This window comes from Heterocephalus glaber, unplaced genomic scaffold (assembly GCF_053883595.1).
Source record: "Heterocephalus glaber isolate CG9 unplaced genomic scaffold, H.glaber_assembly_v1.0 deba00001444, whole genome shotgun sequence".
NCBI lineage: Eukaryota > Metazoa > Chordata > Mammalia > Rodentia > Bathyergidae > Heterocephalus > Heterocephalus glaber.
The window spans coordinates 7,192,205-7,217,345 of record NW_028258297.1 but is presented as its reverse complement, the minus strand read 5'-3'; the positions used below and the strand labels follow the sequence as shown (position 1 = coordinate 7,217,345).

General features: G+C 51.5%; 1 protein-coding gene across 3 annotated transcripts in view; it reads right to left on the bottom strand.

Moving 5' to 3' along the window:
* The window catches only part of Tob2 (transducer of ERBB2, 2), a 61,264-nt gene extending 41,895 nt beyond the window's left edge, over window positions 1–19,369 (bottom strand). The window contains exons 1-3 of one of the 3 annotated variants that reach the window (XR_002395265.2): window positions 18,573–19,369; window positions 18,270–18,414; window positions 17,358–17,482 (exon numbers count right to left, since the gene is read on the bottom strand). Coding sequence is in view for 2 of the 3 variants with exons in the window: in XM_004845520.3 (XP_004845577.1) it covers window positions 10,076–11,086 (1,011 nt within the window). In the remaining variant the exon portion in view is untranslated. Of the gene's footprint in view, window positions 1–7,332; window positions 11,184–17,357; window positions 17,483–18,269; window positions 18,538–18,572 lie in introns of those variants that run through there. The other 2 variants (XM_004845520.3, XM_087213831.1) reach the window with 2 other exon arrangements.
* Window positions 19,370–25,141: the final 5,772 nt, after the last annotated feature.

Below are 25,141 nucleotides of genomic sequence, written 5' to 3'. Positions count from 1 at the left end.
CTGGACCCACCCTTTCACTTGTCACTCAAAGGGGGACCAAAGGGGAGTAACTGCCCTAGCTAAGACTCTTGGGACCCCGGGGAACCCGGACTGTGGTGAGGCCTGGTGTGAGTCTTAATCCCGGAAGTCTTGCAGAGAAGCCCAGTGCGGCTGTTTCCTCTCCTGTTTCTGGATTACCTGGGGCAGATGGCCTCAGTGTGCCTGCCTGTGAAATGGTCCCTTCCTCTGGTATCCTAGGAAGGACACCTCAACTGGGAGCACTCCCTCCCCTCCCCTCCCAGGGCCGTGGGTGCAAGGCAGTGTCCCCTGGCCAGTCAGCTCCTTGGGGACTTGGCCTTTGCCCTGGGAGCCAGTAGTCTGCCTGCCTTGTGGCCTGGCTGCAGCTGCAGATAGAGCTGGTGCCCAGGGGCTGGGGAGTAGGAGAGATTTCTCAGCCACCTTGGAAGGTTCTCTGCAGTCCCTTCCAGGTGTCAGTTGCCCACCTGTCACCTGGTTTGTTTCTTTTTTGAGACAAGGTCTTGCTGTGTAGTTCAGGCTAACCTTGAACTCACTATGCAGCCCACGTCGGCCCCAGACTCCTGACAATCATCCTACCCAGCCTCCCAAGTGCTGGGATTACAGGCGTGTGCCACCACACCTGGCTCTGTCACCTGTTTCAAACACACCCAAGAGGAGGTTCTGGAGTGGGTTCGATGACATACACCTGTAATCCCACCAGTTGGGAGCTGAGTCAGGAGGATCACCAGGAGTTTGGGGCCAGCCTGGGCTACATAGTGAGGAGACCCTGTCTCAAAACAACCAAAAACAGAAAAAAAGAGAAAAGAATAGGTTCTGGGATGAAGAAGCCATGGCTCAGGGTTTGGGGACAGTCATGCCTTTTTCCTTTGCTTCCTACTCAGGTCACCAGCAGGACATGAATGCCACTGTCACTGCTGCCTCCTCTCCCTGGAGTGTGAGCCCAGGGCTTTATGCTCATCTCTTCTCGAGCAAAGTGAGGGGAGAAATAGTGTCCTTTTTAAAAAATTATTATTATTGAATGCCTCTTTTTTAAGTTAAGGACTCTATATTCATTCACAGGGTACTTCATTTTTTTAAATTTGTGGTGCAGGGGATCGAACTCATGGCCTTGCACATGCTAGGCAAGCACCCTGCCACTGAACTACACCCTCAACCCTGAATTAGTGTCCTTTTACAAGGGGCAGAGCCACTGCTCCAGCCCGGGTGACTGAGCGGCCTGCTTTACCTGAGGCCCAGCATGAGCACAGACCTGGATTTCAACCCCAACACTGCAAGAAAACACAAAAAGGAAACTGTATGTCAACCTGCCTTGAGCCATACACCTTGCAGGTGACTGTCCTGTTCTCAGTGTGGCCCCAGGTCCATGTGCAGCAGGCCCAAACTTTATTGCCCTCAATAAATACGTCTCAAATGAGCAAAGGAATAAATGACTGGATCCCACCCAGCCCTTCCCAAGCACTTGCTGAGCCCCTCAACCCCTGGTATCAGTAGTGGGGCTTTAGGCCCATCACTTTGATTCTTGGAGCTCAGTTTCCTCACCTACAGAATAAGAGACATGAACTAGCACTCTGGGAGGCTGCGGCAAGAGGATCACAAGTTTGAGCCCAACACAGGCAATTTACCAACCTAGTAAGAAACTATCTCAAAAAAAAAAAAAGAAAGAAAACTCAGAGGCTGTGACCTACCTAAGGTCACACAGCCAGTGAGAGCCAGGCCAACATTTTCAGCGTCTGTGCTCTCAAGGAACTTAGCCCAGATGACGGCTGTTGTAAGTGATATGGGGAGATAGAGGCATGAAGTAGAGAAAGACTGCTGAGGTCCTGTAGGATCCTCAAGCCCCTGGCTCCAGGGCTGGCCCTCTCCACTCAGGAGGCAAGACAGGGTGTAAGGACAAGCCCTTTGCCCATGCCGCTCCCTTCCACTCCATCGGCCGTCTGCCCATCCTCTCTGCCAACCACTGTTCCCTGTGGGCTGGCCAAGCTAGGGCGCAGTCCAGGACATTGTGTCCAAAGAGAAGGCCTAGTGCACCCCATCTCATGTGGCACTGACCCACCCCACCCCTGGGGCCTTGAGCCAAGCTGGTCTGTCCCTAGCCCTGGCATGGACTGGAGGCCAGAGCTGCCTTGCTTGACTCCATGTGGACAACCCCAAGTCCCTGGGTCAGGCTCCCAGGTGCCTCTTGGGAGCAGCTCACTGGGCTCCTGAGATTTCTGCTTTTCTGCCCTTGGCATTTATGCCGAGAGCCCCTTCGGCAGAGAGCCAGTTCTCTGGCTGTGCCTGGGAGCTGGGGATGGCCTTGCTCCACAGTTCACAGATAAGAAAGCTGAGCTGCACAGAGAAGGCAAGCTTCCTGCAGAGCCACACAGCCATAGCAGAGGCTGCATGGTGCTGAACAAGAGGGGCCGAAGGCCCCTAACAGGGAGGGAGCGTGAAGACACAAGCCTGCTCCTCAGGGCTCCTCTGTCCAGTCTAGGGCTTGGTTTAACTGCCACATTGTTGCGTTCCCTGAGGATGTGTCTCCACATGGACTTTCTCCTTCCTTTTTGCCTGCCTGCCTGCCTGGCTGGCTGGCTGGCTGCCTGCCTGCCTGCCTGCCTCCTTCCCTCCCTTCCTTCCCTTCCTTCCTTCTTGCATTACTGGGGAAGGAACCCAGGGCCACATGCAAGCTAGGCAAGCACTCTATCAGTGAGCTACATCCCCAGGCCTTTTTCTTTTTTATTTTGAGACAAGATCTGCCTAAGTTGCTCTGGCTGGGCTCAAATTTACAGTCCTCCTGCCTTGGCCTCCCAGGTAGCTGGGATTACATGCCTGCTGCATTGTGGCAGTCCAGTAAATGTTCTTTACATATTCTGGATACAAGCCCTAAAATTTATGATTTGCAAATATTTTCTCCCTTCCTGTGGCTTATGTTTTTTTGTTTGTTTGTTTTTTTGGTACAGGGATCAAACTTGGGACCTTGCGCTTTTGAGGCAGACGACGGCACCACTGAGCTAAATCCCCGGCCCCTTATCCTTTCATTCTTTTAACAGTGTCTTCCTAAGTAAAACAAGTTCTTAATTTTGGTGACATCAATTTCTCCATTTTTCTGTCATGGATCACGGCTTTGGAGGATATCTAAGAAATCTTTGCCTATCTCGAGACCACAGAACTCTCTTCTGTTTTCTTTGAAAGTTTGAAAGGGTCTATATTTTGGGATTTTTGCTCTTGTGGCCTAAAGAAGTCATATACAAGGGCCAGGGATTTAGCTCAGTGGTTTTGCCACCTGCTGCGCAAATGCAAGGACCCAAGTTCAATCCCTGATACCAAAAAATAAAAACAACCACAAGTCATATACAAGTCAGGTATGGTGGCAAAAACCTATAATTTCAGCTACTCAGGAGGCTCTCAAGTTCAAAGCCAGCCTGGACAACCTAGTGAGACTCTGTCTCAAAATTTAGAAAAGTGCTGGGGATGTAGCTCAGTAGTAGAGTGCTCACTTAGCATGTGTGGGGCCCTGGGTTTAATTCCCAGTACTACAAGAAAAGTCAGGGCCTGGCACAAAGGAAGGGCTCTGGGAAAGTTTGTTGATTGAATGTGTGAGAGAAAGCTCTCCTGGGGTAAGATAAAATTCCAGCTCCCAGGTTGTTCAGTGGTAGAGTGCTTGTTTAGCATGCACAAGTCCTGGGTTCCACCCCAGCACTGAAAAAAAAAATTCCATCTGGGCTGCAGGGCCCATGATGTGACCCTGGGACCTCTTCACTTTGTGCTGCTGCCCTGAGCATCTGCACTTGTTTCTGCCTCTCGCCCTTTGAAGCATCCGGTCCCTCTGCCCCTCTGCTGCTGTCCAACATTTGCCAAAAGATCTTGGAAAGCATATTACAGATTGAAACCCCCTTGGTCAGAAAGGCCTCTCTTGCCCTGATCAAGGGCTACTTGGGGACTGGGGATTTAGCTCAGTGGTTTCGCTGCCTGCTGCGCAAGCGCGAGGACCCGAGTTTGATCCCCAGTACCAAAAAAAAAAAAAATGGGTCACTTGGTTGCCAGCTACCATCATTGGTTGTCATTGCCTTTTTTAAAAAAAACAGGGTCTTCTGGCCAGGGATTTAGCTCAGTGGTTCCACCGCCTGCCTTGAAAGCACAAGGACTAGAGTTTGATCCCAGGTACCAAAAGACAGGGTCTTCCTCGGCAGTCCTGGCTGGCCTTAAACTTGAGATCCTCCTGCCTCTGCCTCCTGAGTACTGGGATTATAGGCATGTACTACCATACCCCACTTGATTGTGATTTTTTTTTTAGTGGAACCTCCTTACCATGTGCCATTTTCTCATTTGTGGTCAACAGAATCTGGAATGAGAGAGTGAGGACTTTGTTTTGCCTAGAGCAGTATCAGCATTTATGGGGGCTCCATGTTGCTTTATTTTTTTACTTGTGCTAGAGATGGAATCCAGGGCCCCATGCATCATGGCAAGCACTACTGCTAAGCAGCACCCTGACCTCTGGGGTCCATATTGAATGCTGAGCGTGGAACAGAGGACACGAGGGCTGAGCTGGAAGAGGACCTAGATGTCCAGGCCACCTGGCCAAGCCTTTTCTCCAGCCCAGACTTCCCTGACTGCTATGGCCCCCCAGGAGTTTGATGAGATTCTTGTGCCTTGAGGGCATCCAGCAGGGTCAGCCTGTCATTTTATCCCCTCCTCCCTGGGAAAGGTGCCACCGCACAGCGTCCTCCTAGGTTCCTTCTTGGGGCAGGAAGAGGTGCTTGGCCTGGGGAGCAGCCTGCCTGGCCTTGCTGGAACAGGGCCCCCCCCATCACAGCCATGGGAAAGATGTCAAGAGAGGTTCAAGGTTACACAGTGAATTGGCAGCTTCCATGACCTGGAGCCCACTTCTCTCACTGGCAGTGAAATTCTCCAGATGAACTGCAGGGTGGGCTCAGGTCACCTGGGGCCTTGAGGACTTCCGGTCTGGGTGAAGCCTGTCCACAGGCTGTGCCCGGACAGAACTTGGCCAGTCTGGCTGGCCAGGCCCAGGGAAAGGAGGGCAGGTGCCCCTCTACCCTAGGCTCATTCATGGGGAGGTAGCAATGATGGGGACCAGACAGTGCCATCCCTGGGCCTAGGGTTACTGACTCAGGCAGTGGAGTTTGCCAAGTGACTCACCTGCTGTCTGCCTGTCTGCCTCTCCCTCTCCAGGGAGAAACTCCCAAAGGTTTTGGAGACACATGTGGAGGACCTGCCCCCTCCTGGAGAGGAGGGGCATGAAGTTCCTGGGCAGGATGCCATCAGCCAGGCAGAGGGCAAGGAGAAGCAGCCCAGGTTGTCTGCCTCAGTTTCCTTTTCTGCCCCACTTGGTCTTGCTGCTGGTGAGCTTGAGTTTGGCCTGTTTGCTGAAGCGGGGAAGCTGCTGGGCTGGGCTGGCCGGTGGCCTTTGGGGATGAACAATAATGACCACGATGATGAAAATGCTACTTGCCATTTACTTGTTTACTCCAGACCAACTTGTGTGCTCAGCATTTTCCACTCATTTCATTTTCACAAGGAGGTGTAATTTATTAGCCCTGTCTTAGAGGGTAGGGAACTTAGGTCCCAAGGGGAGTGGGGTGATTTGCTTAAGGTCCTCCACCTGGAAAGTGGCAGAGGCGGGATTGGAAGCTGTGCTCTTGGGTTCCTTTTCTTTCGGCTGAAAGAAATAAAGAGGGGAAGGGGTGTCTTACTATGTAGTCCAGGCTGGCCCTGAATTTAGGTGATTCTCCTGTCTCAGCCCCGAGTGCTGGCATTACAGGTGTGCACCACCACACCTGGCTCTAGAAGCTGAGCTTCTAAGGAGAGGGTCCTTTCTCTTCAGTGGCTGCTGGGTTCCCTGGGAAGGGACACTGCCTCGCCTTTTTCCTTGCTGCTAAATTGTTCTCTTCACCTTCTCCAGGAAGCTGCCTCAGATCTAGGGGTGCCTAGGCCCCCTGTGCAGAGCTGTTCTCAAATTGCTTTCCAACCTGTGTTCCCAGGGCAGAGCAGATGTGCATGGAGGGTTTGTCTATAACATAAATGAGCCAGGTGAGGTGGTGCACACTTGTAATCCCAGCACCTGGGAGGGTGAGGCAGGAGCATTAGCTCATGGCCAGCCTAGGCTCCTAGTGAATTCAAGATCAGATCGGTCTACATTGTGAGACCCTGTCTCAGCCCCCCCCCCATAACATAAATGAAGCTTTTTTGGAGGTGGGACAGGAAGAGATGCTGGTGCAGGGAACTCTGAGCCTACCAGATTTCCTTCCCCTCCTGCAGGGGAGAGGCCACAGGCAGCTCCCAACCCCCTGGGGTCTGATTCCCTTCAGAGCTAGGTACACTTGGAGAAGAAATGGAGGTCTGAACATGTAATCAAATCACTTATGTAGACCTAAGGTTGGGTGGCACCGAAGCCCTTCAGGTCTGTGTGACAGTGAGTGGGAGCGGTGACTATGGCAGCCACTGAGTCAGGACCTGTGTCTATGGTAACAAATCGGAAGGAGCAGGGAAGGAGCAGTTCCACCCTGGCTGTGGGGCCAACGCCCAGTGGGCAGCCTGGACACACACAGGACAGGCTGGGCCCGTTAGGCTAGAGCAGGGTGAGACCCTGAAGTGGCCTGCTGTCTCGGCCAAGGGTCTGAGCCTCAGGCTCCGGGGACACTGTCTAGAGGTCGAAGTTGGGTTCCAGGGCTCCTAGCTCCCACACGGTGGCTGGGGACCAGTGTTAGCCTGTTGATGCCTCACAAGCCCTGCTCATCCCGTCCCAGCTTGGAGGTGCTGTTCTCCCACAGCAATTAGCACAGCTCTACCAAGTACTTGTTAAGGTGTTTGAAAGGTGGGCACTGTGGTTTGTTCTCGGACACTGTACTCCAGACCACAGGGTTGACTAAACAACACCAGACACAAGTCAGGCTTGCAGCCTCACTACACACTGGTTCTAAGTTTAGGCAGCTAATCTTATCTCAGGGCCCGCTTCTCAGCTGTGAGAAGATAATCCTTGTATATCAATCAGGCTGGTCTCATGGTTTCCACAAATACCTTCAAGTACCCCAGGCTCAGCTGAGCTCAGGGCCTTGGGTGGCATTGATGTCGAGGGAGGTGGTGGGTGAGATTGAAAGGAAATCGGCCCCTTATGGAACCTGGTTCCAATGTGCAAAGGACAGGGGTGTGAGCCCTAAAAGTATTTTAGTGCCACCAGGACAATTCTGTCCACCGGGGGCTCAGTCATTGTGAAGATCACCAAATGTCTCCTGAGACCTACAGGGCCAGGGCCACCTCCCTCCTCTCCATCCCAAAGGGGACCCCAGAAGCACAACAAACTAGGGATAAGCAGAGGGCTATTATATATCATGCTTTTAATACAAACTTAAAAAAATCTGGAACAATATAAACTGTACAGATTTGATCAATCTTTTTGTTTTGTTTTTAAACTAAATCTCTAAACACACCAATGTTCCATTCCAAAATATTGCACAACATTCTGAATACAAAATGCTTGATTGTATTCCTCCTTCACTAAAGAAAAAAAGGTTATTACCCTGCTCCCCTGGCCCCTCTCCACGCTTGCCTCAATGTCCCCTTCCTGTTCCTAGGGAAAAAACTAGAGAATCTAGAGTCACCGCATTGAGAAAAAGACACCATTCTGGACTGACAGTGTACAATCTTTACAAGATAATTCACCTTCAACTTGTTCCTGGGAAAGAGGGACAGATAGGATGGGGAAAGGGGAGAAAAAGGTTTTATTCTCCTTTTTTTATTTTAAAGTTTGTTTTTTCCTGAAAAAATATTGGTTTCTTTCCTCTTTTTAAGAAAAAATCTTGAAAAGAAAAAAATTACGTTTCTTACGTTAGAAATATACATATATTATATATGCCTCTTACATTTTACAAATGTAGCAAATTATTCAATACAAACAGACACCAAAAAATGTAAAAAATAAAAAAAAAAGTTTTCCTACGAAACCAGGTAAATTAGTGCAGGTTTTTGTTTTCTTAAAAAAAATAAAATTGAAGCAAAAATGCCTAGATTTGAGACAAGACTGAGCTGGGCCCGAAGCCCAGGCTGGAGTCATGCTCCTGAACACCCATTTTTCTTCAGATTTCCAAAGACACCATGGGGCTGGGTCTCCCTGTCCCTGGTGTGCTGGGAAGCACTGGGGAGCAAGGCAGCCTGAGTGCGGGTGGCTCCTGTGTGCACGATGCGGCTGGAAGGGGGTACTGCAGCTCCAACCTTTCCCAGAGAAATGTGTCTGCCTGGGCTGTCACCTGTGCGGGAGCTGAGGAGGAGGGCGAGGGAGGCCCAGACTGGGTGGACTGGTATAGGGGGACAGATGGTGCTGGGCTGAGAAGCCAAGGCCTTGCCCCACCAGGGGAGGTAGAGCCAGTGCCCAGTGCAAGGAGACGCGGCTGGCAGGATCTGTCTGGGTCAGATCCACTGCCACCATAGTTGCCTGCTTCCCAGTGCCCTGGGAAGATAGCACAGGGTGGGGTTCCAGGGCTTTGGTGTTCTGGTGATGGGGCCCTGATGCCAAGCACCCCACCTGCCAAAGCATCAGGGCAAGAAAGCTGCCTCCTGGGCTAAAGAAACCCCCACTTCTGCAGAGGCAGCAGGGTGTGCACCTTCCTGCAGCCCAAAGGCTCAGAGGGCACTGGCTGTCCTGTCCGCCGCCCAGGAAACTCCCTCACAGCATCAGGGTCTGGGCTTGAGTGAGGGCAGCAAGAGGTACAAGAAGCTCACAGGCAGGGTGCACATGCACTAAAATGACATCTACGACCCGAAGACCAGGATGCCTCCAATCAAGGCCCAGCATGCCCACTGAGACACCAACTCCAGCCCCATCCCCTCAGGGGCTCAGGGCAGTGGTTCACACCACAGCCAGGGCCACAGGACAGGGCTGGGAAGTCTAGGGACTTCTCTAGGTGTCAGAGGCTTGGCTAAGCCCTTTGCCCTTCAGATTTTTTTTTGGTCAAAAACAAAAGTGCAGATTCCTCTGCAGTTTGGAAACCAGTTCCTCCTGCAGTGCTTTCCCCTGGGAGTGTTCTAGGCTCAGCCACAGTGTCACCCACCACAGGTCCTGCCCTATGAAAGGACTGATCACCCACCCCTGGCCCATCCCAACTCGGAACATAAATAAGCACTTGCTGCAATCAGAATCATACCCAGAGGGGAAGTGTCACAAGGCCTGGGATCCTTTAGAACAGGACAGCAAACCATGTGCACTCACTCACATACAGAGTCACATGCACATGCATACACACACTTACCCCACCTCCCTACCCACAACCTTAGGCCCAGAGCAGACAGGGCTGCATTAGTGAGAGAGTGAGGCCACATGTAGCGACGGCTGCGTCTCCAGGGCCGCGAGGATGGTCTAGGGCAGGAGGGGAGGGTGGGACAGGGACACAGGTCAGAGATGAAAGTATCTCAGCTAAACAGAGTGCTAACTTCCCTGCAGTCAGTCATAGCTCTAGGGGGAGGGTGTCGGGTGGCCCAGCCTGAGAGAGTGGGGGCTGGGGTCAGAGCTATTTGTGGGCAGGGCCAGAGAAGACCTGGTAAGGTCCAATGGCTTTGAGTGAGAGGATAATTGGGTGACAGAGGCAGTGACACAGGGCCAGCTTCTCCCTACTCTGGGAGGGCCGGGCCCCAGCTGCAGCTCTTCCTTCCCTGTGAGCTTGGCCACACAAACCTTAAAGGAGTGTGAAGGAGGGAGGGAGGGAGGGAGGGGCAGGGAGCAGCAATTCACATCTGGACCATTCTTAGCACAGGAAGCCGCTAATTAAAGATGTGCTATAGAAAACTACATGTAAAAAACTAAAAGAAGAAAAAAAAAATACAAAACCCAAACCAACCAAATAAATCAGAGCCAGGCAGGAAGACAGTCAAGGGATTGAGTTAAACACAATCTGGTGCTCCAGGAGCCCCCTCCCACGCCATGCCTGGGCTGGGTCCTTTTTGTAGAGGTGAGAGCGAGAAGACTGGTAATCTTTCTATACACTTTTCTCTTCCTCTTTCTCGACAGCCTCTCCTTTCCTCTCTCCCGCTGGTGGTCTGGGGTGCTCTGGGGCCCGCGGGCGGCACGTGGTCAGTTGGCCAGTACCACGGGCTGGAACGGCTGACTGGGGTACTGCATGGTGCTCAGATTGTAGCTCAGGCCCTCCACAAAGGGTGCCTTCTCCAGAAAGAGGCTGTTGGTGCCACCTCCGAACACCTGGGCCATGTCGAAGCTGCTGCTGTTGCAGGTGCCGGCCCCACTGCCCTGGCCATCGGCCCCATCAAAGAACAAGCTGGGCGAGCCACCACCATTGTACACGAACTCCTTGGCATTGGGCGAGAGCTGGGACTGAGGTGCCGGGCTGGCTGGGGCAAAGTTCAGTGAATGCATAGACAAAGACAGGCCCTTGTGCTTCAGCAGGTTGCTGGTGGGCGAGCGGGCCATGCTCGGCTGCTGTGGTGGTGGCTGCTGGCCACCTGCCCCACTGCTGCCTACACTGCCCCCACTTGATGCCCCGCCACCCTTCTTCATCTTGGTGGAGCCAAATTTGGTGGCGGCAAAGGAGGCGGTGGTGAAGGTGATGGGCTGTGCGGAGCGGGGGATGAACGTCGGGCTGGGCGACTGGCCGAAGGATGGCGATGGGGAGTTGGACAGGGAACTGTCCTGGCTGCCAATGGGTACAAATACCTGGGCATCGGGGTTGAAGCTGCTCTTGATCTCCTTGTCCAGCTCTGGGGCACCACCGCCCTCGCTGTCATCCAGGTACAGCACTTTCACAGTCCCCTTCTCGCCAATCTGGTAGGACACCTCAAAAGGGTCGATCCACACGCTCAGCTCCTCGGGCACATTGGCCCGCACATCCTCCACTGCCAGGCCACTCCGCCTGGCAGCCAGCTCCACCACAGGGTCCACCATCTCCCCAATGTGGACGCAGCGGAAGCCAGAGCCCTTCAACGGCTTGTCAGGGTACCAATGGCCTTCATATTTCTTTTTCAACAGCCGCTCCAGCTCCTCCCCAAACAGGTCTGCACGGCGCCGGGGCAGCTTGTTGTATAAGTAGGAGATAATGAAGTTCAGGGCCACTTTGATTTCCAGCTGCATGGTCCTTTCTGAGGCAGAGAATCAGAGCAGGGCAAGTCCACAGGCCAAAGTCAGGGGCAGGAGATACACAGTGTGCAGCCTTGGACTCTGAACAGTCCTAGGAAATGAGAAAGGAGGAAAGGGCCCCTGTGAGTAGATGCACAGAAAGGCGGTGGTGAAGGACAGAGAACACCAACTTTGAGCTGGGCGTGGTGGCACATGGCCTGGATCTCAGCTATTTGGAAGGCTGAAGCAGGAAGAACACAAGCTCAAGGCCAGCCTCGGCAACTCAGTGAGACCCTGTCTCAAAGTAAAAAAACAAGCGCAAGGACCCGCGTTCCATCCCTGGTACCCCCCAAAAAAGAGTAAACAAAGAGGGGAAGCTAGGGATGTAGGTCAGTGGTAAAGCACTTGCCAGCATGGAGAGCCCCTGGGTTCAACCCCCAGTACCATACCACCAAAAACAAAATAGGAAAAGCAAAAGTGCACTAACTCTGGGTCACTCAGATTCAGAGGCCAGTTTTGGTCCACTAGGCACTGGTTACACTGTAAACCGCTGTACTTAGCAAATAGCTATGATTTAAAGGCAATTCTAAAGATATTGGGGTGCTGAATTTTCCACCAGCTTGAAGGTTACAATATATACCACCCGCCCCCCACACACATCCCAGAACTCTTATTCAGCCAGAGAAGGGATGGCCATTTCTTGCCGTTTTGGGAATGTCTTGGTGAAGCTGCGCCCCCAAACTGTCCTGGCCCAAGACGGAAGTGTAAAATCTTTAGCTGTCCTCCTTCCATGGACAGGGATACAGGTCACTGCCCAGGAAGGGGCGCTGGCAACTATTCACAGGGCCTGGGACTCCAGTCACGTCCATCTGTCATCCCGGGCCCCAGGGCTGCATACGCTCAGGCTCAGTCTGGATTTGCAAACTCCCTTTCTGACTCTATAGTGTGACCAAAGCCACAGAGAAAGCCTCCAAGTTGGGGACAAGAGCACGGTCCAAGGAAGAAGGCAAGATCTTGTCACAGCCAGAGACTGGGGCCAACAATGAGACCACTGCAAGGGAAAGCAGGCCTGGAGAGCAGCAGTGTAAAGAGGAGCACTCAAGAGCTGGGTGTGGTGATGCACAGTTGTCATCTCAACCTCCTGGAAGGCTGAGGCAGGAGGATCTCAAGTTTGAGGCCAGCCCAGTCAACTTAGTGATTTAGCAAGACCCTATCTCGAAATTTAAAAAAAGTCTGGGGCAGTGTGCAGCTCAGTGCAAAAACCATGTTCAACCCATAGCATCTAGCCCAGTATATACACAGAGAGGAGCAGAGAGAGAGCAGAAAAGAAATTTTCCATCACCCTGCAGCTGGGGAACCGTCATCACTTGGTCTCCCAGGGATGGTCTGCCCACCGGTCCTCCACACAGGGTCATATTTATCAGGTGTTTGGAGATCCCTAGAGGAGGCAGCCAAGGTAAACACTCAGCTTGATATTTTGGGATTCTCACAGCCAGATGCCCCCCAGGGCTAAAAGGTTTAGGCTGCTGGCCTGGGCCAGCCTCGGGTTTCAGGAAGATGATCTGTGAGGTCCCCAGAGCCAGGGATCCTAATCAAATGTTCTCCAAAAGGGAGGCGCCTGGACTCATTCTCAGGGAGACACTGAGATGGAAAGGGCCTGGGGGGGCAGGGCAAGGACTCGTCCCCAGCCAGGCCTCTGGACATGGCTGCGCTGCTGAGCTCAGCATGGAAACAAGAGGGAGCTGTGACCGGGCAAGGGCAGCTGCTGGCCTGTGACAGACTCAGGGCTGGATTTTGATTCAAATCCCTCTGGTTCCATGAAGGAGCAATTAAGGATGCAGGTACTAACTCTAGGATGGGGACCCAGTCCCATGCACTTCCCTGTAACTCTCAGGCCCGGGCCGAAGGCTCCTACAGGCACTTTGGGGACTTAAATCTTCAGGAAAATAGATTTCTGGGCTGAATGTGTCTGAGATGTGTGGGGTCAATCTGCAGCAGCAAAGGTCAGTGGCTTGATGAGGTCCAAGCCTTGTTCCAGATCTGAGGACACAGAGAAGTTTACAGAGGCAGTAGAGGCACCTATGTCCCTTTCCTGAGTCAGCCACCAAAGGCTCAGCATTGGGGAAACCTGGCTTCTCCTGTTGCAGTCTCTAATGCAGACTTGGTCTGCAAGTCTCTTCAGATGTCCACTCATGATCAGGACAGACCAATTCCAAGGTCCTTTTAGGTTTAAGGAGAACAGTAAAAAGAATAAAGCGCTGTTTATGAGGATTGGGTCCATCACTGAATGCAGAGCTAGCTTATAGCACAGCAGGCCTCCTCTAAGAATAGAGGCCTTGTTATTTTTTTTTGAGTCAAGGTCTTGCTCTCTTGCCCAGGCTAGCCTTCAAACTCCTGGGCTCAAGTGATACTCCTGCCTCAGCCTTCCCAACAGGTGGGACTGGTGCACACCACTGTGCCCAGTTTAAGAAGGGAAGTTTGAAAGGGCCACCCTGGTCTACTAGAGGTGTCCAGAGGGGAGACTGAAAAGTTATGAAGTTGGCATCAGGTGCCAAAAATGGACACGTTGTTAAAGACGGTGTTTTCAATGACATTTTGAAAAACAGAAGAGACTTGAAATCAACACAGGACACTTCTCCCAAGGTACTGAGTGGTCTCAGTATTCAGCCCAGACGAAAGGGCTTCTACACCTTTCTAGGCCTCCTTAAACCTTGCTCTATAATTACCTTTCAAGTTAACATCCCCTGAACAGTTCAGCCTCAAAATGCAAGCATTTTAAATGTAGGCCAAAGTCATTGGGAAATAAGCCTCCCACCCCAAAATACAATAGAACCACTGTCATCAACCAGGCGAGCCATTTTCTGCAGCATAAGCAACTAAGGTTGCACATCAATTTATACCTCAGAGATGGTGCCACACAAATAAGGAAGCATATAATGCCATCTTTGCCTCTTTAACTGGAAAACAAGCCAGGCCAGATGGTTGTAGGGTGGAACCTTACAAAAATGCTGGATGACCAGAATGAGATTTTCTGCTCTATCAGCTCAGGCTCTAATTTTGACTTCAAGAAGGTTATGGGGCAGAAGATTAAAGCACTGGTGCTGTCTGGTCTTCAGCTATAGATAGGTGCTACCATTCGGGTGAGTTTGTTCATTTATTAGAAAGCTATGGACAAACTCTAGAGCTTAAATATAAAATATTTACAGAAGTCTGGTAAGATTAGAAAGCTTAGAGATAACCATCCTTCAATGAAAGAAATAAGTAGATTCATTAAGCAGCTGCGGAGGATTCTTGAGATCTTTTCCAACCGAAAGGATGGAAAAAGGTAGCTAAGGGGCATTGGGGAGGGCAAATCTCCCTTTTTGTCAATGTATTAAAAATTGCAAATACAAATGCTTTCCAGTTTAAGAATCTTATCCTACTTCACTTGTTTACATCCAGCCACAAACTTAACCTGGATTCACATCCCTTGTGCTGACTTCTATTTCGAAGAGTGTGTTTGTTTTTGAGACAGTCTTCCTTTGTAGTGCAGGCTAACCTTGAGCTCACTCTGTAGCCCAGGCTGCCCTCGAACTTGCAGATCCTCTTGCCTCAGCCTCAGTGCTGGGTTTACAGGTGTGTGCTACCACCCCAGGCTTCAAAGAGTTAAATGCTTAGGAGAAAGACAAAGGAGAGGACGCTTGAAGCTGGAAGGAGGCCTCCATCAATGCAGATTCTAGAAAGAATTACTGATGAGAGTGCGAAACAAGGATTTTAAGAAGAAAAAAAGACAAGTTTTGTTTTAAAAAGGGAAAGGAAAGGGCTGGGGGGGTGTAGCTCAGTGGTAGGGCACTTGCCTGGCACTCACAAGGCTCTGGGTTTGATTCCCAGCATGAGGGCGCAGGGAGTTGAGAGGGTCAATGGTGAAGGAATCTGTTTGGCCCCAAAGCTACACAAATATCCAGGCTCTACAAACCCTTACCATCCAAATCGCCCTATGGTGAAGTACTCAAACAATGTACTCGGATTCAAATAAAGGAGTGTAAGGAAAGGGGGGAGGGGTCAGAGGACAAGGCAGTAGTGGTGTAACAAGGCAGGGTTACAGTTCAGTGGTCCTGCTGGCCCAGGACAGAGAGGGCCAAACTTAGGCCGCCACCCTGTCCCACTCCGAGGTCCCCGGTGGACACAGGTTGAAGGGAAGATGAGGATTGAATGGCTTCTAGGACTTGTGCTGTCTGTGCCCTGCCCAGTCTCCCGCCATGTCCCCCAAACACTGCCCAGTCATGCTACTCCGAGGGTTCTCTCCAGGGCAGAGCGCTCCAGCTTCGGCCTCAACCTCGAGGGCGGAGGGCGTGCGCCCAGCACCCTGGGAGCCGAGTCCGTGGGCCCCTAGAGCGCTGGCGCGTGACCTATTTCGGCGCACACCACATTTCCCGGCTAGCCCCGCAAGGCTGCCTGCCGATCGCGCATGCTCAGCAGGGGGACCGGGTCCGGGTCGGGGGCCAGGGAAAAGTTTCCGATGCACATGCGCACTGGGGCGGCAGCGCCCCCCTCCCATCGCCTAAGACATTTCAGGTAAATTTACCCACAAGGCCTCCTCGATGTAGTGCATCGCCCCACTGTGTCCGTGTCTAGGCTTTACGAGGGGCTCAACTTTCTGCCCTTTTTCTTCACACTCTCCCAAGACTGCTGAATTAGGGAATCTACCTCTAAGGAGTTTTGTTGTTTTTAGGTGAAGGGTATGGGCTGAGATAGATATGGCCACCGACCCCCACCCAGCCGCCAACCCTGCCTCTCGATCTGAATTTCACCGGCTGTACTGGATAGTCGCCCGTCTGGCGTTGCTGTAAGGACGGTGGGTTCATAGAGAAAGGAGCCTTTTTCACTTAATGCCCAGTGGGCTCGGCTCCAGCACCCCCACACCCAGGAAAGGAAAGGCAGGAATTAGACCCAGTTCTTTGGTCCTCTTGGCCACAGAAATTCCCACTTAAGCTGTAGGGAGGCGCCGGGCGGACAATTAGAAGGCCCAATGCCAGCAGGGCCCAAACCTCACCCCACTTCTAATCCAAGTCTGAGTAACCAGACCGGGGCGGGTAAGGGAAATGGGAAAAGGTTCCTGGGCAGGGAAGGAAAAACTGTACACCAGAAACCTGAACAACATCTTCTAATATTTAAAATTGACTGTGTGAGTCTCCTCCTACTGCAAGGCCTACCCTACGACTGGATTTACCATATCCTCCGCAAAGCTCCCCTGCAGGGTGTTAAACCTCCCTAATCCTTCCTCCCACACAAGCTGCTTTTCCCAGTCCTTAAGAGAAGGATGGGGGCTGGCACCCAAGAATGCAAGAAGGCTATTTTTCTACTAGGAAATCAAAGATGAGAACCCACTACCAGAGTAGGGTGGGAAAGCGAAAAAAGCTAGGTTAGACCATAAACAGGCAACTGAGAGCCTGTCTGCTGGTCCCCAAATTGAAGCACAAAGTGTGGGGTTCTGGTTGCTCCAGGGGAAGGGGAGGGCCTGCAGGTTGCCCCTCTGTCTGCTCCCTCCTTTCCCTCTGCAGGTGTCTGATCAAGGGCACGGCCCAACCTTTGGACAGGTAGGGAAAGGAGTTCAGGAGTTGGGCCTTTCCTCGTAGGCACCCCACTGAGATCAAGCAAAATCCACACTGGCAAGGTCCTATGGGTACTTTTTTTCCCCTCCCCAGATTTCCCTTAAAGCACAGAAGACGATAAAGAGCTCAAACTGGAATGAATTCGGGCTCGGCAGCCCAAAGCCAATCTCCACAAATCGGTCCCATCGCCAAAAACGGTCTCCAACTCCAAACCTGAGGCTCGATAAGGCCAGAAATACTAATAATCACCACTTTCCCTTGCCCGCACACGGGAAAAGAAGCAAAAAAAACAAGGCTTGGATCCCTTTCCTCCTTCTAATTTATTTAACGGTAGTGCGAGTTATGTTTCTTCGGAAAACAAGGAAAATCTAGCGAGTATTTGGGATACGAGGAGCTGGAGATGGAGGCAAGGGAAGAAATGCACCCCACCCAGGAGGGGCCACTGTTGGAACTGGGAGAGGAGCTCTGGTTACCCCGGAACAGAGTGAAGGAGAACAGCACAAGAGAAAGGGGGGTCTAGAGGGAAAGTAGATGAGGAGAGGAAAATGCTGGCCAGGCGAAGCAGGGGGCGACAGCGACGTGGAGTACTCCACCCCCTCCGCCCAGCCAAGAGCAGGCGTGGGGCGGAGTGGGAAAGGCGGTCGGGCCGGGGTGTCGGCAGGCCCCCCGCCCGCATCCCCCCCCCCCGCACTCACTCGAGTCTCCGCCGCGGGGCGGCTTCTCCTGCCACGGTGGTCCTGAGCGCTGGGCGAATGTCGCTTTCCTTTTTTTCCCGGGCGCCGCGAGGCCGGGGCCCGCTGTGTTCTTTTCTTCGTTGAGACTGGAGGGGCAAGGAGGGGATGATGAGTTATGACTCTCAATATTATTCTTCCGCTTTTTCTTTCGGAGGTCGGGCTTGGCAGCGGGGAACGGAGAGCGGTCGGGCTGGCCGGCAGAGACGGCGCGGGGATTGTGGACCGCGGGGTGGCTCACGTCGTGGGGCGGAGGATGGTACAGCTCGTGGTCGGCGAGCGGTGCTGCCCTTCTGGCCTCCGCGTCGCCCGAGCCACTAACTGATCTCCGCTGACTACCCGCACCTCCCCACGCCCCGGCTCGAAGTGAGCAAAGTCAATGAAAAGTTTCACCCTTAGCAACCCCGCGCACGAATCTGGCTTCCCCACCCCTGCGTAATGCGTCCCTCCGCCCTGGCGGGGCGGGGCCGGGAGCACAGCCGGGACTACTTCCCGCTCTGCCGAGCCTTAACCCCTGGGTACCCGGCGGAGGGATTGGGGGCAGTTGAAGGGTCGGCCGAGGTGTCGGGGTGCTTTGGCAGGCTCACGGTTGCGCCCCCGAACTGATCGCGCGGCCATCTCCTTCCAAGGGCGTCCGCCTTTCCTCCCCATCCTAGCGCCACCGCGCCCTATTTCTTGTCTTCAGGTTCCCAGCCACTGTCTGAACTCTTGCTCACGTTGCAAGGTGCTTCCCCAGGTGGACACGAGCTCCGCGAGGGCTGGGACACGGTGGGAACTCACGGTAGCTGCGCTGGACGAGTGGCTGTCGCGGGGAGGGGCCCGCATCCCCCGCTCCCCCGAGAGCTCTCCCCGCCGACACTTGAGCCCTACACCTGCCTGGGCGCTGACAGCACTGGTCCCTCGCCTAGGCCACGTTGGCGCGGGCGTCCTTCCGACTCTGGGCGTCTGATTGTCTCCGCGGCAATCGCACCACCCGTTAGGGTCTCCTCTTGGGTCAGGGGAGTGAGATACGACGCGACCTCTGGAAACATTTCGGACCTAAACTCGGGTTTGCCTGAGTCCGAGAGCCGCGCGCCTCGTCGGGGAAGGGGTGATTCCCCGCCAGGGAACGCGGCGAGGGGGGATATGGGGTCGGGGTGAGCAGTGCGGGAGGAAGAAGAGCTGAGCACCACGATTAACCTTCCACTTGCCGCCTCCGGCTCCTAGTTCCCCGCCGGGAGAGGGCAGGCAGGGCACTAGCTCCACGAGAGCGCGGTCCCTCTGCGGAGGCCCACGTTTGCTTTCTCCGTCTGGCGACACCCGTAAGGGGTAGGAGAAGACAAGCCACATTTCTTCTAGTAATAGCCAGCGACGGAGGGAGGAGGGGCGGGCGCCGGCCTTGCACACCCCACGGTCCCCTGGGCGGTGACGCAAGGTTCGCCAAACCCGAGACCGGGCGCTCCAGGTCCTCTAGCCGGGGTTTGGCCATGCAGGTCACTCTGCCTTTTTGTGACAGTGTGAGGCATAGGATTGGAGGTAGGAGAGCTGTGTCCGATGAGGTCACAGAAGGATGTAGAGCCAGACTGCTAGTCCTGGGGCCGAGAGGGGACTTGCGCCGGAAGTCGTTTCCCTCCTTAGAGCGCCCCTTCCTCAATCCTTTCCCCCAGCCTCCTTTCTCTTCCCAGATGGTTCCGGCCCGGCGGTCGCCTCCCAACCCACGTGGGGTAGTGAGATCGGAAAGTTTCCAGTTATGAGGATTTTGCATTTTATTTTCCTTGATCACTTTTTTGTCAAGGGCAGAGAGCAGCGGTAGCGTGGGGATATAAACACGCTCTCTTTGACAGCAGCAGAGAATTGCCAGGCTGGAGGGCAAACTACAGACAAGGAGGCGGGAGGGAGTCTGGGCCCGAAAGAGAGCACCCATCCCCCACGCGCAGAGCGCTTGGTCCCAGGTCTCCTACAAGGACTACTTGCTTCGTGCGTCAGCGAGGGGCAGAGCAGAGCGTCACACACACGCCCCGTCTCCGCCTTTCCTCGTTTCATCTTCCCCTCTCCTCCCCCCTCCACCTCTCCTCCCCCCTCCACCTCTCCTCCCCCCTCCACCTCTCCTCCCCTCCGAGCGTATTCCAGCCTGGCAGTAAGACCCAACCCACCGCCGGGTCCCAGAACGTCGGTAGCTAAAAATATAGTTTGAGTCTTAGCAACAGCCTTCCTATTGGTTGGAGAGCGAGGCACCACAGCGCTATTGGGTCTCGGGTTCTGCCGCTAGGTCTGGGCCTTGGGGAGTGTGCGTTTGCGCAATGGGGCATAGCAAGGGATGCTGGTATTTGTAGTTGTTCATTAGAGGCAGCCGTGGAATAGGTGGGTTTACATCCTTGTTCTGTCTCCTACTGTGTGATCTTAATTTAATGCAACGTTTCCAAACCTCAGTTACCTCCTCAGCAAGAATAGAGATCGTGTGGGGATTAAATGTGCTGTATATAGGGGCTGGGGATGTACTCTTTGGCACCGCGCATGTCTGGCAACTGCAAGGTCCTGAGTTTGATCCTTGGTACAGAGGGGAAAAAAAGTACTGTATATAAAAGTCTGGCTGAAATAGTTTCTATTATTAACTTCAACATAACCGTCTTCGCCAAATCGCATCCCACGTATCTTGCATATGCTCGGCCCAGCTGGTATGCATTCGCAATGGCAAGCCTTCTGGGACAGAACGGTGAGAAAGGTGAGGGTGCGTTAGAGTGAGCCGTCCTTGGGTATCTCTGCGGGGCGGAATAGAGTACATATAAGCCGAGCGAGGGCTGATGGAATCCCTAGGTGGAAGGCGTTGAGTTTCTGGTATCGGTGCTTTTATTTGAATCTCTCCTGCGGTGCTGGAAATACACCAGTCCTGAGCAACATTACTAAAACAAAGCAGCAATCCAGCCTCCTTGGCCAACAGGAGCACTGGGCAAAGGGTTAACGTATAAATAGGAAACGCTAAAATAGAAGAGGGAAAAAACTAATCACCCTTCTTCATTACTGATGTCTCTCCTCTTTTATCATGTGGCGAGGAGGGAGTTTTTTCAGTCCCTAACGTGTGATTTCATCTTGCCAGGGCTTAACTGTGAGCTAAATTCCTACTCCAGGATCCACGGGTCCCCTCTCGTTTCATACGCTGAAGGTTACTTACGGCGCTTTCAAAAAGGTGAGCTGCGGGCTCAAGTGCGGAGCGGGAGGGTGGGGCGACGCTCCTCAGAGCAAAGCGAGTTCTGCCAGTTGTTTTGGTAAGGCTGGTAAGTAAGGCTGGTCACTATTGGCTCCAATTAATTCTCAAGGTGAGTCACTTTCTCATATGCAAAAGTCAGAGTGAGGATTTTGTAGTTTTTTAGAAGTTAAGCAAGAAAATATTTTCTCAACTTGAATTTTTCTTTATTGGTACTGGGGATTGAACCCAGGGCTTTTACACTAAACTACGTTCTTAGCTCTTTATTTTTTTAAATTTTGAGACGAGGCCTTTCTAAGTTGCCCAGGGTGGGCTCAAACTTGCCATTCTCCTGCCTCAGCCTCCCAGAGTGCTGGGATTACAGATGTGGGACACCACACCCGGCCCTGGTATATATATAATTTTTTTTTTGGTACGGGAGGTTGAACTTGGGTCCTTGTGCTTGTGCAGCAGGCAGCGAAACCACTGAGCTAAATTCCTGCCTCTATAATTTTTTTTTGAGACAAGGTCTCGATTTGTAGTTCAGGCTGGCCTTGAACTTGTGGAGATTCTCCTGCCTTTGTCTCCCAAGTGCTGGGATTACAGGCATGTGACACTATCCCCAGCTATATTTTATTTTAATTTATTTTGGTACCAGGGATCGAACTCAGGACATTGCGATTGCAGAGGCAGGTATGGTGCCACTGAGCTAAATCCCTGGCCCATATATTTAAAATTTTTAAAAGTGAGTTGCCAACACTTAAAAGTCGTGAGACTGTCGGGGACGTGGTGGTACATACTTGTAATCCCAGCACTCAGGAGGCTGAGGCAGGAAGACCATGAGTTCCAGGCCAGCCTGAGCTACATAGCAAGTTCAGTGCCAGCCTGGACTATAGGTATAGTGAGACCCTCTCTCAAAAAAAAAAAAAAAAATTGGGATGTTGCACAAAAGCATTTTAGGTTGCCTCTTGTCTTAAATTGAGAGGATCTGGCAAGACTGGGCATTCAAGCTGGCAGCAGTCATCTGGTGTTGAGTAGCAGCTGTCTCCTTTGGACATGGCCCATGTTCTCTGGTTGCCCAATGTCTCCACCACTCCCCATTGCCTCCCAGACCTTGAGGCTGAGAGTTGGCACCCTGTAAATGACACTTATACCCCTCCCTTTTCAATCAGTTATTACTTCCACAGACTGCTGGGTGTGTGAACCTTTTTCAATTCAGTGTATCAAGCAATTTTTTCAGGGGTTGCCTGTCCAGTTCCCTCTTGTGGAAGGAGAAGCAAAAGATTTTTTTTTTTTGAGATAGTCTATGTAGTTCAGGCTGACCTTGAACTCACTATGTAGCCCAGACTGGCCTCAACTCATGGTGATCCTCTTGCCTCAGCCTCTTGAATGTTGGGATCACAGGCATGCACCACCATGCCCAGGGATGATCTTACTTTTGTGTGTGATGCTGGGGATTGAATGCAGGGCTTTGTGGGTGCTAGGCAAGGTCTCTACCAGTGAGCTTCATTCTCAGCTCTAGATATCAAGGCTCATATGACCTAGTTGTTTTTATTTTTTATTATTTTTTACTTACTTTTTAGATGAGGTCTCATTATGGTCCTCAGGCTGGCCTTGAACTCTTGGGCTTAAGTGAACCTCCTGCCTGACCCTCTTGAGTAGCTAAGTAGAGGCATACACCCAGCAGCTAATTATTTCTAAATTTGGAGTCATCATACATTACTGAGGTTGTAAAATAGTCTGATTTAATAGATTTCAGCCAGAAATTTTAGAATAAAATGGCATAAAATGTATCAGAGTGCAATATGCACAGTAACTACTCTTTCATAAAATGTATCTGTTCTATATATACTAGACATGAAAGCAATGTGAGGGTTATGGGGTGCAGTGCATCTGGAAGCGTTCGTGAGGCGTGGGCCAGGCTGGAATGAAGGGGTGCTGAGTTGGCTAGTGATGGGAAGGTAGAAGCAAACTGCAAAGAAAATAGCTAAGGAGACTGGGAGTACTGAAGGAATAGCCTTTCAGTGCCTGAGGAAGGACCACAGAGAAGTGGGCAAAGAAAACCTTGGGAGTAGGAAGACAGTGAACCATTTAGGCTCTTCAGGGCCAGGAATTAAATTTATCTATGAAGTAGGGTAAAAGAACTACCACTTTTAGCTGATCAGAGGGGCACATGCCTATGGTCCCAACTACTTGGGAGGCTGAGGCAGGAGGGTCATAAATTTAAGGCAGCCTGGGCAATTTAGGGAGGCTCAGACTCAAAATTTTAAAAAGGGGTGTTAGGGGTGTAACTCAGCATGAGAGCACCTGAGTAGCGTGCCCTAGGTTAAATGTCTAGTACTACCAAAAAAAAAAACAAACCAAAAAAACGCCCCCTAAACCTTGCCACTTTAATAGTAGATCTTCTCAGTAAGGGTTGGGCACTTAGATTGAACTCTCACCACCTGAAGAGGTAGGGCATTATCCAGAAACACAGGCTGAATGACTTGCTGAAGGCCAATAGCAGAGCAGAATTTAAATACAAATCTGATTACAAAGCCCACACATTTCTCATTAACAACTGTTGTTGCAGCCAGAGCACATGTAAAAAGGGCAGTGTTGCCAGCCGTGGTGACACACACTTGTCATCCCAGCTACTTAGGAAGCTGAGGCAAGAGGATTGCCATGCAAAAGATCAAGACCATAAAATGGGGACAACATGCAAGGGAAACTGAATTGACGTGTATGTGTGTGCAGAGTTTACGAGTGACAAGCTGGGAGTAGCCAGGCATCCTTGTTAGAACCAACCCAGAACTGAATCCAAGACTGAGTACTTAATAAGTGACTAATAGCAGAAATAATCATAATTATAATCATACATCCAAGAGAGGGAAGGGCTGACCATGAGCATTTAGTTCAATTATTTTGACTAGACCTATGTAGGTAGTGATTATTTCAACAATGAAGATGAACACCAGTAATTGTCAAGACTGGCTGACGTTTCTGTGGCCATACCCAGTTGAGTGAGATCATTATTCTAATCCTCTTCACACAATTGGATAACCTGGATAAAATTCAACTTGTGTGAGAAGTCAGTACATTTTTAAGCCTTATTATTTTGTGGTGGTACTGGTGATTGAACCCAGGGCCTCTCCAATGGTAGACAAGTGCTCTACCACTGAACTGCATCCCTGCCCCTTTCACCCCACTTATAATTTGATCAGGGTTTCACTAAATTACCATGCTGGCCTTGAATTTGCAATGCTCCTGCCTCAACTTCCTAAGTAGCCGAGATTACAGGCATGTGCTGCCACACCCTGCTCTATTCTGATTTTTAATTGAAAAGGAATTATTCTACTAATTCCAAGGTAGCAAATAAAGTACTGAAGTTCAATACCTTTTATCTCATTTTTATTTTTATATTTTTTGGTACTGGGGATCAAACTCGGGTCCTTGCACTTGTGCAGCAGGCAGCAAAACCACTGAGCTAAATCTCCTGCCCTGGTATATACTTCTTTGTGTGACAGAGTCTCATTATGTAGCCTAGGCTGGCCTCAAACTTGTGTGATCCTGCCTCAGCCTCCTGAGCAATGGAATTATAGATATGCACCTTCATGCCTGGGCACTTGATGGTTTACAACTGCTGAAATCCTCAAGCACCTCACAGTTCGACACCTCCTTTGCTGAGGCCCTCCCCACACACAGTGCCCTTGCTGCCCGGTTTGCCTGTTGGTCCTTAACCTGGCTCAGGTTATTTATTACCTGGTTTCCTTGACTCCCTTTCTTCAACACTGAGCACTGAGCACCTGTAACTCGCTGGGCCAAACCCAATGCTTTTATTGTTGTTGCAGTGCTTCACAGGGATACACAGGGCGCTATGTGGGAGTACAGGGGGACATTAGATTGCAGGCTGGGGGAGAAATCTGAGGACATATCTGGCGCAGGTCTGAAGGATGAGTAGGAGTTAGCAGAGCACGGCAGCAGGAGGGGGACCATTAAAGAGGGATCAGCAGATTAAAAAATAACAGGCAGAACAGAAAACAGCAGTTGAGCAAGGGAAAAGGAGCCCTGGTGGTGGGGGGCAGGGGGTGCCACAGCAGCCCATGGCTGTGGCTCTCCCCTGCCTTCAGTTACCCCCAAGCTTGGCCAAGCACCCCTCCTTGTACTTCTCTGGGTTGAACAGGAAGTCAAGCCCCTTATCCTCCAGCTTAATTGTGGACACTTGGTACATAATCAACAGTTTTGCTGACCCAAAACAAAACCCTGGACAAACCCAGACTCATCCAGTTGGGGTAGAGACTTGTTTTCCCATGAAGCGAACACATTCATAGTGAGTACATATGCACATTATGAAAGGAGTCTGAGTGCGCCTAACTCATCAATTTAATTCTGTCTCTCCAGGATTGTCAGCCATCTCTTCAGTTCAAAATTCAAACTGGATAGGAAGGGAAAATTTCTAAAAATGACTTTTTTACCTACCATTAACATCACAGATTGTTCTGAATTCCATTCAGTGGTATTTCTTGGGCAGGGTACTTCATGAATCCCACTACCTCTATTTTGAGTCAACAATTTTTGGATGACTAAAATAAATTCTTACTGTTAAGTT